Here is a 17,727-nt window from a genome sequence, read left to right as displayed (position 1 = left end):
TGGGAGGGGGGTTCGAGGGGGGTTATGGGTATATAGGTTTTGGAAAGATGTTACACTGATGGCTTCAGTTCCTGATATATGCTTTTGTATAGTTGTTATTTTGGCTATTTTGTTTGTAAATTTGGAGAAAGTGCAGTCTAGGTGGAATCGATACCCTAGATCTCATGGGGCAGGATAGACTTATTTGTTGCTCAAGGAATATATGTGGTCTTAATGATCCTAAGAAACGAGCGTTATTTTCTAAAATGGTTCACGCTATGCATGTTGATTTACTATGCTTACAGGAAACACATATACCCTGGGGGAGGCGTGATTGTTTGAAGCTGCCAGGGTATGATTTAATTGTATGCTCCAAACAGACCTCTATGATTAGAGGAGTGGCTATCCTTATGAAGCGTGGGACAGGGGTCTGTAGGAAAATTCGTGAGGATAAATTCGGCAGATGGACTATAGCTGAGATTTCGGTTGGGCAAAGATCATTAACCATCTGTACGGTTTACGGGTCTAATAGCGACGACCCGGATGTATTTAAATTCCTAAATGTAGAATTAGCTACCTGGCCCTATCCACTTTTATTCTGTGGGGATTTGAACATCAATTTACTTAGTGACTTTAACTTGGCAGTCGATAGCAACTATAGTGGTAGGAAGCCCAAGGTGTTTAAAGCACTTCAGGCCTTAGTACAAGAGCATGGGTTGGCAGATTTATGGAATCGACATAATAAATCGGATGATGGGTATACATACTACTCTGCCCCACATAATAAATTGTCAGGCTTGATTATTTTCTTGTATCAGAGCAGCTTGCCGAAGCATCCTCTATTTACGTCTCTCCTAGGACTTTATCTGACCATAATGCATTAATTGTCGAGTGCTCCTGGCCTCGAATTAGGAAGCCCCCCAGGCAGTGGTCTTTCGAAAGGAAGCTTCTGTTTGATGAGGCCTACCAGGCACATATAAGAAAATGGTTTCTTGATATTAATAGAGGTACAGCCTCCGATCAGGTGGTATGGGACGCTTTAAAGGCTGCAGTTCGCGGAGAGACTAAAAGTTTCTCTTCATTTCGGTGGAAGCAAGAGCAAGAGCAATTGAATTGTCGTATGGAGGAGCTTAGATTAGCAGAATTAGAGCTAGCCTCTAAAATTAAAAATGCCTGTGATGTAGAACACGCCCAGCAAGTTGTAGCTATATTAAAATCTAATTTTTTGGAGTCTTTCGGCGTGGACTTAGCTACTAAGTATTTACAATATCGTACCATGATGTTCGAATTTGGTGAAAATTCCGGAAGGGTATTAGCGAAGAGGCTTCATCAGAAAAGCGTACAGAGTCGTGTCACGCGAATACAGGATGAAAATGGTATGGTTAAGGATACTCCAGAAGGAGTAAATGGAGTATTTTTAAAATTCTATGCAGAGCTTTACACCAAGGACATAGAGAGCAGCCAGGTAGAATCAGAGATTGGGGACTTTTTATCGAGCCAAAACACTTCTAAGATATCACCTGAACAGAACGAATTATTATCTGCCCCTATCTCATGGGAGGAGGTGGTACTAGCGGTCAAAGCATTGGCCAATGGCAAGGCCACAGGCCCAGACGCTGTGCCTCTCGAGTTCTATAAGATTTTTTTAGCAGAGATTCGGCACGATCTCCTTGCTGTCTTTAGGGCTGCCCAGAAAGGAATGGTCCCTGACTCATGGCAGCAGACTACGATTGTCTTGTTTAAAAAAAAAGGTAAGCCAGAGTTGAGCCCATCATCTTTTCGGCCAATTTCTCTTATTAACAGTGATTCCAAAATATTTTTGAAAATATTAGCCTCTAGACTAGTCGAGGTGATAGTCCCATTAGTATCCCTGCGCCAACATGGATTTATTCCTGGCCGTGACACAGCAGACCATGTTCGGCGTGTCATTGCACTATTGGATTGGGCTCAGGCCACGGCTTCTCCCCTCGGGGTGATCCTGTTGGACGCTGAGAAAGCGTTCAACAGGGTCTCCTGGGGGTTCTTGTGGGCTGTGCTCAGGTGGAAGGGCTTTAGTACTGAACTTATCCATACTGTTCAGGCATTGTACATCTCTCCAGAGGCAGCACTCCGTATTTCGGGCCAGATGACCGATTATTTCAATATTAGCAGGGGCACTCGACAGGGGTGTCCATGCTCCCCCTTACTGTTCGCCCTATACATTGATCCGTTTCTAAGTAAAATTGAAGGGGATAGGAGTATAGTACCTATAAGAGTTGGCACCACAGAGTATCGAGCCCTTGCCTATGCAGACGACATTGTTGTGTTAACATCGGATGTCTTCTCTGCACTCCAGGTACTTAACGTGTCTGCAGCACAATTTGGCTTAGTGTCTGGGTATAAGTTAAATGTGGCTAAGACCCAGGTTGTTCAAACACCAGATATGTCATACCCTGGGACTTTAATAGTCAGGGAAGCAATGTATCTTGGGGTAAGAATTTCAGCAGCAGGTCGACACTATTCCGGATTTAAATATTCTTCCGGTAATAGACACAGTAAATACTAAACTTGAACAATTGGATCATTTACATTTGTCTCTTTACGGCCGATGCAGTGTTCTTAAAATGCTTATATTGCCAAAGTTCTTATATCTCTTTAGGACAATTCCTTTAGTAATATCTCAAAGCAGTCTGGCTAAGGCAGACAGGATCTGCTATAGGTTTCTGTGGGGGTATAAGTGCTCTCGCAGGGCTGCCAAGTGGATGTGCCTTCCTTTGAATCGAGGCGGTTGGGCAGTACCTAATTTGGTGCTAAATTATTGGTCTGCAATAGTACAGACTTTGGGAGTGCCGCTTCTAGGTAATAGATTCGTTATGTAATCATCCTACTATTTTTGAGATTGGTTTAGGCACTGCGGCCGAGGGCATCCTGGTTAAAATTCTAGAACAGAGTTACTTCAAAAAAACTAGATTCAAGGTAATTAACGCCATGTTCCTAATCTGGCAGCGAATTCAGCGGAAATTGTCTATTCACCAGTTTAACGTATATACCCCTTTTAAAGCATCCCGACTTTTTTCACCCTCCATTTGTCAAGATCTGGTAATGTCTAGATGGCAAGTACAAGGAGTGCAGGTTATCGGAGATTTGGTGGGGGATGTGCAACTGCTATCTTTTTCAGGCTTGAAGGATAAATATCAGCTCTATCCTCATGATTTTTTTAAATACCTTCAGGTTAGAAGTGTTTTGTTTGTACAGCTTGTAGGAAATCCCTCACTATTCGATAAAATAGAGATTTTTGAACTCATTCGGAAGAAAGCCAAAATAGGTATGATATATCAGCATTTACTATCTAGCCTACCGGATGATCTATGTGCACAAGGGTCAAGGTGGGCAGATAAATTAGGGAAGACTGGTATGGATTTAAACTCGGCTTTGGAGTTCGCTAGTAAAGTCTTGGTCTCTGGTAGTCTTCGGACTGAAAGTTATATGTCAATGTTCGATCTTTATTATACACCTGCAAGAATTGCAAAATGGGGTAGTAGAAAAGGGAACCATTGCTCAAGGTGTGGGTTATACGCAGCAAATGCCAGCCATATGTTTTTTTCTTGTCCTAAACTGACTGAATTTATATCAGATATAGAACGTTTTATTAATTCTATGTTAAAGATTCAATGTACCTTGACACCTGAGATGGTGATAATAGGTTATGATGGGGTAGTATCTTTGGGCAATTCATGGCATACGTCTGCGTTTTTGTTCATTGCTATGTCCATGATCCGTTTATGTATAACTTCACAATGGCTTTCTCCCGAAGCCCCGACATTTATTAACTGGAGAACTAGACTGCTTGCTATCCATAAACTTGAATCCTCAGTCTATTCAATAAAGGGTAGGCGGAGGCGGGAGCTTGCTTCTAAGATATGGGCTCCGGTGGAGAAATGGATTAATTAGCTACGTTACCTTTTCTTAATGTTATTGAATATGTCTTTGCATATGAGAAGCAATAACTAGTGTAATTGTATCTTAGACTGAAAGCCATGACTGTATTGTTTGTTTGTGTATTTATGAAAATTCAATAAAAATAGTAAAAAAAAAAAAAAAAGGAAATGACTAGATCGAGAGTTGAGCCTTTTTCGTGTGTGGGACTGTCACAGATTTGGGTAAGGTCAAGGTCTGAGAGGAAAGCTTTGAGGCTATTGACCCCTGCATCGTCACGGTTATTCCAATGGAGATTTAAGTCCCCAAGGAATATTTGAGTGTTTTTTTGTCCAGCATTAGTAGCTATAAAATCTATGAAATGTTCAATGAAGGTGAGGTTATCCCCTGGAGAATGGTAGAATGTGTGCAATGAGCACACTGGTTTGTTATTACTAGTGATGTCTAGACAGAGGTATTCACAGGAGGATAGTACCGGTGAGTGGGAGCTATTAACTGAGAGATTGCATCGATGAATGCAGGCAATACCGCCTCCTGGTCTATCAGTTCCATCTAGTCTTGTGATGGCGTGGTTTGGGAGAACCAATATGTCTAGTATGGGCATAGATGATTCATTTACCCATGTTGTCAGAATTAGTAGGTCAGGTTCATTAGAGAGTATGATGTCAGATATATCAACTGCATATTTTGAGGCAGATCTACAGTTTAGGAGTATACATTTTAGACACGCCTTGATGGGTGTTGTGTTGGGTTCTTGTAAGAGGGGGACTTGCAGGAGGTTATTTACAACTATGCCTCTAGGGTTATTTCTTGTGACTCTATGATTATTGGAAGGGATGGATTGGATAAAGTAATGTTTATGTAAGTTGTCTGCGTGCACAGTATTAAGGGTGAGATGGGGTGGGTCAAAGGAATGGGGTAGAGCGATTAAATCTTTGACTGATAGCGGGTTTTTCCTACGGACCAGATGAGATGCGGCATTGTTCTCCATCTTGGGGGCTGATGTTTCGGGGAACTTGAGTGCAGCTGTTGGGTGAGTTTCTCGTAGTTAATGTGGAGGTAAGTCCTGGATTCTAGTTCAGAACATTTGACTAAGATGTAGAATCAGGTCATGTAGAGTTTGGAGGTCCTCTTTGAGCTGGGATAGAGCATGCAATATCTCATCGAGTCTGGGGTCAGGAGTGGGCTGTAACATACTTAATGTAGGAACTGTGGGTGAAGGAAGTGTTCTTAGGCCATGTATGTGGTTAGGGGGAGTCAACATCTGGTTCATTGTGCTGCAATCTTTCTGTGTGAGTGTCTGTAGAGAGGGTTGGCAGGGCGGAAAGTGAGGAGGAATGGGTGTGGGGTATTATTGGGACCATGGGAGTATTGGTGAGGGGAGAGGGAGTGGGTGTGATGGCAGATTGTGCAGAGGGGTGAATACAGGGTGTTATTGGGACAAAGGGATTATTGAAGGGGGAGAAGGAGCGGTGTGAAGGCCATATGTGTAGAGGAATTGGTTTGGGGTGTGATTTAGACCAGGGGAATATTGGTGGTGCTGGGAGTGGAGTAGGAATTAGGGGAATGAGTTACGTCTCCATGGGAGTCTGATAGGTTTGAGGAGTGTGTATATGCCGGGTGGGTCACCGGATGATAGTGTTTTGGTGGGGAGACAGGTAAGGAGTTGGGGGTGAACTGCGATTATGCTCGGCTAGGGGGGAGGGATGGGGACCTACTACTTTTTCCTTGATGAGAGGGACGATATTTTCCAGTAGGTTTAGATTGCGGTCCGATGATTGCATGAGGATGATCCCATTAGGATAAATGGTGATTGTTGCTGCGGCTTTGAATATTGGGGAGGGGGTGATAGATAACGTAAGACCATGTGATGTTTTCCTGGTGGAGGAGATTAAGAATAGGGCGAGAAAGGCTTTCCTCCATTGGGCCCTTCTCTTGGTATAGAAGATGATGTCATTAACTATGTGTCCTTTGTTTGTGGGGGAAATATGGATCAGAGATTGTGGTTTCGGGGTGAGATTTGAGTAGATTATGTTTAAATCCCTTGCCTGCTTTTTTTATAAGGTTGGGGGGTATTTGATGGAATAAGTTTGTGAACCTGCATGCTCCATAGTGGGGTTGATGCTTGTTAGGGAGGGTAGAGCAGGGTCGGGGGAGTGTGTGAAGAAGTGTGCAGTGTAGGGCTGAGGCAGAGCTAGGTCAGACGGCGAGACTCTCACCTGTGAATTTGATGAGTGAGGAATCGGGGGATTTCTTTTGTGTTCTCTAGGCACTGTCCTATTCTGAATGAGTCATTCCAAGATGGCTGTCGCATTTGTTAAATCATTTTGTTCCTGAGGGGAGTCCTCTCTCACGTTCCTTTATTTGGTCTTCTTAGGGTAGAGTCCTCTTCCCGTTTTGAATATTAAGTGTATTGAATGGTCCTTTCTTAGTTTATTATAAGGAGATTTAGTGGAGAAGTCCTATGTCTTTTTCTTAATAAAGCCAAGTCCTGGTTAGTCCCATCTCCCTAGATATATGTTTTGCTGCCATTTTGTCTAGAGTAGAGACATCTGGTGCCTGTCATCTCTCCCCTGGAAGTGGATCCCAAAATGGTCTCCCAGTGTGTGTCAAACAGATCTGTATCAAATAGTCAATGTAAATTGCTGGACAAATCCACCATATGAGCTCCCCTTAGTGTGCACTTCATTGGCCGATGTGATCCCCTGAGTATATAATTTAGACTGCAGCCTACTGTAAGAGCACTTAGGCACAGTGGGATCCTGAAATGAATCGTAGTGCAAAAAGTAACCCCAACAGGGGCGAAAACCCACCTGAATCGAGGGTCCTGCTATTCAGTGACAGTCAGGGCGCCTCTTCAGACTAGGGGAGGGCCAGCCATCTCGTGGGCCCCCTCCCTCGGAAGCACTGGCAATCTCACCCTTGTTTGCAGACTCGTATACGGGGGATCGCGGATGGATACCGTAAAAGTCACCAAGCTGTGGAGGGATCCGGAGCTCACTCACCGGTGCCTGTCGGAGGTGTCTCCGTCAATCAGGGCCTCTAAGTGGCCGAAAAAGGGAGAACAGATCAGCAGTGTGCGCGGCTTCATGTGTCCCCACCTCTGATCCTGAACTCGATCGTAGTACCGTGGGCAAGCGAGCGCCGTGGGTGATCTGTGGTGGAATAGCTTTAAGACTGTGATATACGCTGGCTCTGGACTTCTTCATGACCTCAGTGAGCAGTTAAATCGACACCCAGTGGCACACTGACTTCTTGTACCGAAACAAAACAAAAGACCGAGCCCTGGATGAGGACAGACCCATGTCTTTATGCTCTGCCATCCTAAGTGAGTCTAGCAATGTCCTGGCCTCCCCACACCTATGCCAAGACATTGCAAGAGAAGCTTACACAAGTATGAGTGCAGGGTGAATGGGGACACTGTATGAGTGCAGAGTGGGTGGTGTGCCCATATAACTGCAGGGTGTGTAGGGATGTTGTATGAGTGCAGGGTGAGTGGGGATGCTGTATGAGTGCAGGGTGAGTGGGGACTCTGTATGAGTGCATGCTGAGTGGGGACACTGTATGAGTGCAGGGTGGGTGGTGTGCCCATATAACTGCAGGGTGAGTAGGGATGCTGTATAAGTGCAGGGTGAGTGGAGATGCTGTTTGAGTGCAGGGTGAGTGGGGATGCTGTAGGAGTGCGGGGTCAGTGGGGATGCTGTATGAGTGCAGGGTTAGTGGGGATGCTGTAGGAGTGCAGGGTCAGTGGGGATGCTGTATGAGTGCAGGGTGAGTGGGGATGCTGTATGAGTGCAGGGTGGGTGGTGTGCCTGTATGAGTGTAGGCTAAATGTGAATGCTGCACAAGTGCAAGGTGAGTGGTATGCCTGTGAGTGCTGTGCCTGTATTAGTGCAGGTTGAGTGGTGTGCCTGAAGGAGTGCAGGGTGAGTGGTGTGCCTGAATGAGTGCAGGGTGAGTGGTGTGCCTGATGAGTGCAGGGTGAGTGGTGTGCCTGCATGTTGGACCTGATACTCATCAGGTAGTGTTTTCCTGAACTTTTTTGCTTTTTCCGCCTGGTTTTTGCTGATTCTCATATGTGGTCTCTGGGCACTTTCCACTTTCTGCTTCAAGTCGATAGCCGTATTACCCATGAACAGTTGTATGCATTAGAATTTATAAAGATGTAGTTAACCAGAAGGCGTGTGAGTTAGAAGATTATAAATATAACGAGTTACATGTGCATGAAAGAGGCCTACTGACTGGGGAAGAACACCAAATCACTAGCTTTATCAGTTACAGAATCATTCATTTGGTATTCTTCAGAGCCAAAATGATTAGAGCATAATAGATTTTGAATGTCATGTCTAGGTTGGTGAACTTACCATCCCAAACAGAACTTCCCATTCCAAGAGAACAATAACGTAAGTCAGAAAACCAGACTGGTTGGGTATGCACCCAAGAGATGTCTCATTTTATATATACATGAAGAAGCAAGTACTTTCTGGACAGCTGATCAATTTTGAAAGAGTTCGATATTTAAGTGCATATTTACAAAAATATAGAGCAATGCAGCTCAGCAAATAAAGTTGTGTTTTGCATGGGGGAGAGAGCAAGGCAGAGACATATTTAATAAATATGGCCTGCTATGCTTTCATCCCCTGCACTGGCACGTAGATTGCCTTGGGCCGCATACACACAACTTTGCACCATGATGCACTGGTGTGTGCGCGATGTCTAGCACAGATTTTATACTGAATGTATACCCTTCCAGTACACAACCATATGTCTCGAGATTTTTGTAACCTAATGTTATTGTTTTTAAGTCATACATAACAGACCATTACCTGCCATCTTCACAGGAACACTTTTATACCAAGTCCAAATATAAATGATCCCAGACAATAGTATAGTCAACCACTTCCCCAAAATGTTTCTGAGGGCAACCCCTGGATACATATATCAGCTTTTCTTCCTTTGTGCACCAGTCCATTCCCGTCTTCCAACCTCGGTACACTGAGAGCCTGTGGCACGTGTACTTTTTAAGCAGGGCCACCGGATTTGTTTGGCAGCATACAAAATTATTCAGAAAGAAATTGCTAATTATGTGGTATAATGCTTCACAATTTATGGCAAAATTATTGTTTATTTTATACACTTAAACACTGGGCAAGGGTGTCACCTCATGTGTGTCAGTTTAACACCGACATATTTAAACCAGCAACAGGAAGGTAACAAGTAAACAATTCCAAAGGGACTGCAACTGTGTAGCAGTAAATGTTGCAGTGCTTTATCAGCATTTGATCTATTTGAGCTAGAAAGAAAACAAATTAACATCTTCAAATTATTCAGCAGATCATGGATTATGTGGCAAGTGTTTGAACCCCATTGTTATGAGGAAAATACTGCAGCTCCAGGAATAACATAATTCCAGCGGTCTTGATTGCAGAAAAGCTCATTCAAATTCTTCTATGACAAAGACAATTTTGTTAAAATTGCAAATTTCCTATTGCATGCAGGCATAAACAGAGGTGGCAATACTGATACAAATTATCAAGTGAAGAATCTAAGCTTATATTAACCTTTTGTTTTGCAAAATCATAGTTAGGAAAAGCCTTCTCAGGAGGGATGCTGAGAAAGCTGATACATGTGATGACGGCTGGTCCTCGAAGAGTCCGAAATCAAGTCTTCACTGACATTGAGTGCGATAGAGCTGCCAGGCAAAAATGTTAACTTTTATAATACATATGCTGATTTTAGAATTATGTCTTTTTGAAGACTAGTAACTAGACTGGTATCGATACCATTCCATTAAATTAGTATGAAGCATAAACTGCATTACTCCCAAAACTGAAAAAGAATTGTTCGAAATAATAGGTCTTGGCCAAGAAACCTATTGCGTTTACCAATACATTTTATGGTAGATGGTTGCTGCAAATGTACATGCAACTGAAACAGCAGTTCTTTTTACAGTATTTCTAAAAGTAAAATAAGCTACAAGACCACCATGGTTATTTTTAGAATTCCTGGTCAAAGATGGCCACTGTGGATGTGAGTGCAGCCATCTATCAACGGTATTGGGGAATATATAAAACAAATTAAATATGTCCATTGTGCATGGAAAAACATTTTAGGATGGCCGCCTACTGAGAGAGCGTGAATGGGAGGCAGAAATTACTGTGAGGACTGGGATGCTTCAAATTTAACCATATTGTGGAAGATGTCGGGGGTTTTATGTTTACTATACCCACTCCAAATGTAACCATAATGGGGGAAATTGTTGAACTTTAGAGGAGTTCCAAATGATTATTCCCACTCCAACCTTAACCACTTTAAAGAAAGTGTTGGACTTTTGGAAGTTCATATTTGCTATTCTCATTCTAAACATAACCACATTGGAGAACGTGTTTGAACTTGAGGGGGTCAAATTTACTATACCCCCTCCACACTTAACCAAATTGGTGAAAATGTTGGACTTGGGGAGTTTTGATTTAATATTCCCACTCCAAACTTAACCACATTGCGGAAAGTGCTGGACTTTGGAGAGAAGGGTGCTGTTAGACATGATACTCTTCAGGTTGTGTTTCCCTAAACGTTTTGCTTTTTGTCTCCTGGGTTGTGCTGATTCTCTTGTAGTGGCCTTGAGGCTATGGGCATTTTTCCATAACATAACATATCTATTTGTAAAGCACACATTCACCATGATGGGTATCTTGGAGCTGAATAACAGATGTTTATTGTTACGCAACTCATTGGTACTCATTTTATCAAGCTCAGAAGGATGAAAGGCTGAGTGGACCCACTGGGATGGTGTCCATGAGGTAGAACACAGGCCCCTACAGTGGAGGCATTAGTCCACTAAGCCACCAGACCCGGCATTGTAAATGCAGTGTGAAAGTGCGGCGCTCTTCCTACATACATCAGGAAGTGGTGCTTACCTGATGTTTTTAAACATATGTGCACACTTACACCTATGGGGGTTTTAAACATGTGTCCAGCCTGCCATTGCAGGCTAGTGTGTGTGCAATTGCGCTTCTGCTCAGCCTGGCCTTTCTAAATCACTAGCCATCCTGAGAGGACCTTTCACTACCACAAGAGCACCCATAGGGTACGTCTTAAAGGGAGAAGTGGTAGGGACACATGCGTGACTCCTGCCCAGGAAGCGAGGAATACCCATGCGTGTTTTCACTGCCCTTGAGGGTTGCTCTTCCTATAGGGTAACATAGGGAAATGGTTGATATTACTTCAGGCTGCAATTAGTAGATTGCAGTGAAGCAGCCTCATCATGTTTCCTATTATTGGATTCACAATGACAAATCCTTTCCCCTTGGTAAAAGTGGTTTTGTCATTACTAGCTTAGAAATGTCACTTCTAGAAAGTGGGAGTCTCTCTGCTCTAAAACGGTTTGTGTGCCTTTTAGCTTGACTCCAGTCTACATTGGAGACTGAGGGAGAACATCTGGGCATTCCCCAGTGACAGCTATTAAACATTGGGCATGCAGCTGCAACAACAGAGCTCTGCCTTTTGAGGGCCTGGCTGGATAGTTTGGAGGGAGAGGTTTGACACTTCATCTTTGGGAGCCAGATCATGGCCCCACTAAAGATTAAGATCTGTATTCCGTGACCTCATGGCAGACAGGACTGAAATTTAGGGGATACATTTGTGGTTCAAAGGGAGGCCCTCTGAACCACCCCCACTTCAAGGCCTAACACAGTATAACAACTGGTGCCATACTTCAGCAGGGCAGAGATACACTTGTGGGGACGTGAGACTGGAGAACCTGGAACTGCGCAGTGCACATTCACAGAAGAATCTGTTGTGCAAAAGGAGGATTACTGCCATTGAAAGAGATGGTGCGCCTTTCCTGAATAGTGGCTGTCCTGGGTTGACTGCCTGCTTCTGTGTGGTACTCTGAAGTGTGTTCTCCAAGGGCTTGTTGGCTTGCACCCTGTTCTTTCAGAGGTCTCAGGGACATCAAAGATCTCCTACGAGGCACCCACACAATCTACTTGTGACACCTGGAGAATGGTGTCTTCTTAAGTGCCCACATCGTCTGCTGAATCCCAACTGGTAGCGCATGGTGAGCGTGGAACTTAGGATTGTGCCTGGAGACCAGATTGCCTTTTGAGGAGATGCAGAAGTCTTGCCTTCATCTAAGGCATATGGCCCCAGCATTGTGGGTTCTCGATATGCAAAAGTGTCTTGTTGGTGGTGAGAAGATTCTTCTGTAGGGGGAACTAGCGTGGCCCTCTTCGTCGATCGCGCCAAAACTCTTGTGCGACTCACCGACTTCATGCTCATTGCATGCGGTGTCCGATTCACAGGTTGTGACACTTGGAGGTGGGGGTGTAACCGTAGTAGCGCCTCATTCTACCTCATGTGACAATGCTAAACTTATACCTGTGTTTGTGACCGGTATTGCCTGGTGAGACCAATATCAACGTGCACTGGACGTTGTGCCTCATTTCCCGGGAGGTACGGAATTTCCAATTCTTCATTGTCTTTGACCAGTGCGGTCTGGTACGACCTGTACCAACGCGCACTAGACGTTGTGCCCGATTGCCTGGGTGCGACTCTGATTGACTTGTATTTGACGGGGTGCCTTCTTTTTCGAGAGACTCCCCTGCTTCATTCCCCATTCATCGATGGTTCCCTTTTTGGCCCTCAGTGCGGCTGACCAACTGTCCTCTCATCACCCGGCCCCCGAACACATTATGTTTCCAGGGAGTATTGGCCGGCTAGGGTAGTGAGAGTGATTGACAGGCTGAAGGAACGCTGCCGAGAGCGATTGGAAGCAGTTCAAGAGACTGCGTGCCCCCACCCTCTGTACTTTGCAGAACTGGGCTGGTCCCAGAAGGCCCTTGTGGAACCCTTTCGTGTGACTGACTATTACTGTCAGCCAGCTTCTGCTCCACATCCTGTGGGTGAACTTCCTAAGTGGCTGCCAATCCCCCATTTTACCACTGCCTCCTAATTAGTCCTGTTACCTACCACCACCTACTTCCATGGGACCCTGACTAAGTGTGACTTTGGCCACGTGCAGCCTAGTAGCCAGGTGGAGGGCTGGTTATCTCCAATCTGTGGGCGTAGGGTAGTCAGGTGAGTTGGAGGGTGGAGGGAGGTTTGCGCCACGGGGTCTGCAGGGCTCAATCAATTGACCTGCTGGGTATCAATTGCACCGCATTACGGTGCTGTGGGCATATGTGTGTGTGTGTGCTCCGTATGTTATGTTATGTTTTGTTAGCGTGTCTTATAAAGCACGATGGCTGACCCAGCGAAGGGGCATCATGGCTCTTTTGCAGGAAAGACTGACAGAGCAAAAGAAGCAGGCAAGGACTAAGATGCAGAGAAAAGGTAAGTCTTAATGGCCTTTCTGAATGCTAAATAATTATGGACCAGCCTGATATCCGTTGCACCACATATCGGTGTTGAGTGAGTATGTGTGTGGGAGTGACAGTCTGCAGACTGCCTGTAATTAATGACACTCATCTGTGATGTTGCTTCACATGTTGATTTCTTGCCAGAAGAACACTCCATTTGACATTGGGTTTACCCGTGTGGCCTCGCCCGCAGTTCTGCTAAAAAGTATTTTAATTCTTTGTATGTACATATTTCTGATATCATGGTGACCTTCGGTGCACCATATAACTGTGTAGTATTGAATTATAAGAATTATTAGAATGGGCCTCGGAGTTGACAACGTGTTGCACTGCATAAGGGTGCTGGCGAGGGGGTTAGATAGGATCTTTCCTAAGTGTGCATATTATTGATGTCATCTGGGCCTAGTACAGCTAGTAATATTTCCAATTGGAATTTATGCCCCGGAATACATGATGGTCATGTTGTGTTGATTATTGAGAGTGTTGAATTCAAATGTTATTTACATACTCGTTTCATTCAGAGTATCTATTGTGAGTGAGTGCTGTGCCAATGCTTTTCATATTGCCTCTGTGATAAGCCTGACTGCTCAGTGCCAATCTACCCAAGGGTGAGCGCAGGTTATACAGTGAGTGTAATCACCCACCCCCGACAGGAGTGGTAGGTTCGGCCTCGCTGAGCCCCCGCCTCAGCCAACCAGAAGTGTCACATTAGTAAAAATGTTGGACTTCAAGGGTATCAAATTTACTATTATCACTTCAAACATAACCAGGTTGGTAAAAGCATTGGATTTTGAAGGTTGTGGATCAAATGTACTATTCCCACCACTACTTAAACAGGTTGGGAAAAGAGCTGGACTTTTAGGGTTCAAAAGATTCTGCTCCCATAAAATTATATTAGACATTACACTAAAAATAAAACATTACAGAAAACCATTTTAATTATCCTGAAAAATAAACCACATAACATAAGTACTGTTAATTGAAAGTAGTGCAAAAACAAATGAAATATTTGCTATAACTGTATAATTTGTAAGTATAATTATTTTTCTAAGTAACATACATTTTTAACTAAGCAAACGAAAACATTACCAAAATTCTTAATCTTAAAATGAAATCATATAAAATTTTTGCTCTGGATTAAAAAAAAACACAATTTGCATATGCCCCTTTATTTAAAACCAAAAAATATATAATAAATAATACAATACATTTATTTTATTTACAGAAGCTGTTAAAATAATTGCAAATAACAAAGAACAAAAGTTGTTTAATATTATATTCAAATATACTTCTTTAAAAATGTAAACAAAATTAAAATAATAAAACACATTATTTGTAAAACCATTACATATACAATTTTAAACTTTACATAATTGAAAGTTAAAAAAGAAAGCAATTGCAAATATAATTTCCTAAAAATTGTTTTTAGAAACAATTTAAAATGTAAAACAATTCACACAACAATTTTAACCATAACAAACTTATAAAATCAATACTTTAATTTACTGCCCACCCTGTTTCCCTATTAAGTCAACATCCTGCCCTTCAAATTATTATACAAAAAAAGTAAAAAACAATATATGAATGCAATACACACATAATACACCTACAGATATTGCCGTCTAATTTATATTGCTTTTTAACAACAATTTTAGAAAATACAAAAAATATCATCTTACCTACAGTACTCTGACCTATGATATTTTTTACATCATGATATTTAAAACATGATATTTCTCTCTCATGGTATTCTTTCCATGATATTTGGTTGGAGCATAGGGTGTTTGTAAAGTGCTATACTTGGTGCTTGTAAATCTGTAAGATGACGCATAAATGTTAGTTTTATAAAAGTACAAAATGTTAGGATGTGAAAAGTATGTGATTGGTGTGTGTGGGTATTTAATTAAATCCCAGAGATTGACCATTTTCAACATAGAGCCATTGCAAAAGACTTACAGTTTTAATAGGTAAGTGTTGGATGACTTCTTGTCAACAAAACCAAATTAAACATAACTTGCCCATTACTTAGAAAACTGATTCTTTGGGCCATTTGTAAGATATGTGCAATGCAGAGGTGTATGTAGATTAGGTACTGTAGCTTAGGTATGGTAAGTATGTCAGGTTAACTATGTTGGCTTTGGGATTATGGGTTAGGTGACTGCCTTTTCGCTCATTTTTCCAATAAATGGGATGTTGGTTATAGGATGGCCGTTGGCATGGTCAGGTGGATCTAATGTAGGCTTTTTCAATGGGGAAGGATTTGTCTGGTCTTGAGGCTATCTGGCAAGGTGCCTTAGGTTAGCAAGTCCCTGGAAATGTGTAGAAGGGGTTTGTGGGCTTCTCCTTGCAACAACTTGATGATGGAGGAGGGAAGCACATCAACTTTGTAGGAGGTTGCTAGAAGGATATTTGAAAATAACTACATGAGAGTTATGTTTATTCACATTAGCTCATACTAGTGAATACCACACCAACAGATTTGCTGCTGCAATTCATTTTATATTATGTGCTCTAAAATATTTCTAATTACTCTGGTACGAATATTAATTGGGCCAAATCAACAACATCAATCTGCACTTAAGTGCACTTTCTTAAATAGCTGGTGGTGCCTAAGTTCCAGCACGATAGTAGAAACACAGTCAGCTATTTTTGAATATTATTACCTTTCCCATTGATTGTCATTTCAATACTTTTTTTGTTGCAATGGAAATGTTTTTTTGTTGCCTAATTTGAATGTCTTGACTGATTCTTTCACATTTTTGTTTTGTTTTTACATATTTCTCTTCAAGATTAAACTTGGTGTGGACCTTTATGGTATTCATTTCAATAATGTTCTCACTGTTTGATTTGATTGCTACACATAATACTTTACATTTTCTTTTAACATTGCCTTGCACTTACATTTATTGAAATTTGCAGGGCATAGAGGAGTTTTCTGAAAAATGACAGCTGGTCACAGCTCACTTCAAGACAATGGCCTCTCACTTCCATCCTGCCTGTTGAGTTTCCTACATTGTTACTGTTGGAAACAAGGCAATTTATATATGGCATTTTACCAGCCATAATAGCAAATTTTTCCTGAACATCATGCTAGCTCAGTGAGGTCACTTCCTGCTATGGGTTTGCTAGTAGAAATGAACTTCGTGGATCTATAAACTGCTCGACTTTACTTTCATAGCATGGTTATTGTGCAAGCTTGACATTTTTACAATCGTTATGGAACCATTGATCAAATCTAACTTTCATAAACAGTATTAGAATACGTTCAATCAAATCAAGTGGAGCCAGGTTTAATAAAAATTGATTTCAGAGCTTTCTTTATTATTGAGACTGGTGAAACTATTAAGGTAATAGGATACAATATTGTTGGCAGAAGAAACAAGAAATCATTCTAAGGGCTGTGGGATTTGTGGCCTTTTCTCTCTACCAGGGAAAGACTGGTGCTTGAGAATCTGATATTTCTTTTCGGTGAAATTACGACCCCATTCCAAGTTAAGCAGGTAGGAATGTGGGATAACGTGAATGCAGATCTCGTAATCTTGCTCCTATTCATCCCACAAATGTTGCCAGGTTTTACCTGCTAAAATGTTTGGAGGGATAACGCTCTCAATGTGTGCAAATTTTGCACATGATTCTTAATCCCAGTTCTACCATAAGACCCTTCTTACCCCAGAATGAGGGGCATATAAAGGGGAGAGCCTCACGTGTAGTGGATTACTCTACTAAGTCTCACTTTATATATTTCAAACATAGGTCTTTACATTTTCAAACTCTGAACCAAAGTTCTATTTAACTATTTGCATGTCATATGTACATGAAAGTTTGAAAAAAATCACACCTTTAATATATTTTTGTTTCACAGGTTGTAAACTTGTTAAAGATCTTAAAGAAGGAGGACGAACAATTGAAGAAGATGAAGAAGAAGACAACTTGAATACATAACTTTATCCTGCATATCTTTGCAGACCTGTTATTGTAAAATAAATATGTAGTTGTTTATTGCTAATAATTTTAGAACTAGGTAAAGGAACTGCATTTTTTGTTTATAAGACACTATTTCTTAAGATGTCAGACAGCTAATAAGTGATTTGCTTCAGTTTCATCAATAAAGACATTATATTCTCTTCAATTAGAGTCTTTGGGTCATCAGCATACTTCTCTCTCAATGTTGTCCTCTTAGGAGATATGTTTAAGTTCTCCTCTGATTTGTGTAACTCTACTGTGCATCATCGCACCCACTCTACTCTTCCAAGACTGATGGTGGAGAACACTGCCGGTATTTTGGTGAAAATCAGACAAAAATGAAATTATCTACAAAGGTGTGAACAGCATTGCCTGATTTTATCTAAAGAACGACTTCCTCTACATCGCCTGAGGGATCATGAATTAAAAAACAAAGAACTCTGGCCTGTCCTGATTCCGATGTAGTCCAAAACTGTCCTGTATGTGCTCCATTCTAGGTTCAACGTTGTCC

The 17,727-nt window shown here is 42.1% G+C and overlaps 1 protein-coding gene across 1 annotated transcript in view; it reads left to right on the top strand.

The window, feature by feature from the left end:
• The window catches only part of PPP1R17 (protein phosphatase 1 regulatory subunit 17), a 191,722-nt gene extending 174,340 nt beyond the window's left edge, over positions 1-17,382 (top strand). Inside the window, exon 5 of the mRNA XM_085606632.1 lies at positions 17,116-17,382. Within this exon, the coding sequence (XP_085462758.1) occupies positions 17,116-17,195 (80 nt within the window). The 3' untranslated portion in view covers positions 17,196-17,382. The remainder of the gene's footprint in view (positions 1-17,115) is intronic.
• Positions 17,383-17,727: the final 345 nt, after the last annotated feature.

Source organism: Triturus cristatus, chromosome 5_2, assembly GCF_964204655.1.
Source record: "Triturus cristatus chromosome 5_2, aTriCri1.1, whole genome shotgun sequence".
Taxonomy (NCBI): Eukaryota; Metazoa; Chordata; class Amphibia; order Caudata; family Salamandridae; genus Triturus; species Triturus cristatus.
The sequence above is the reverse complement of the archived record's forward strand: the minus strand, read 5'-3'. Positions and strand labels throughout refer to the sequence as shown.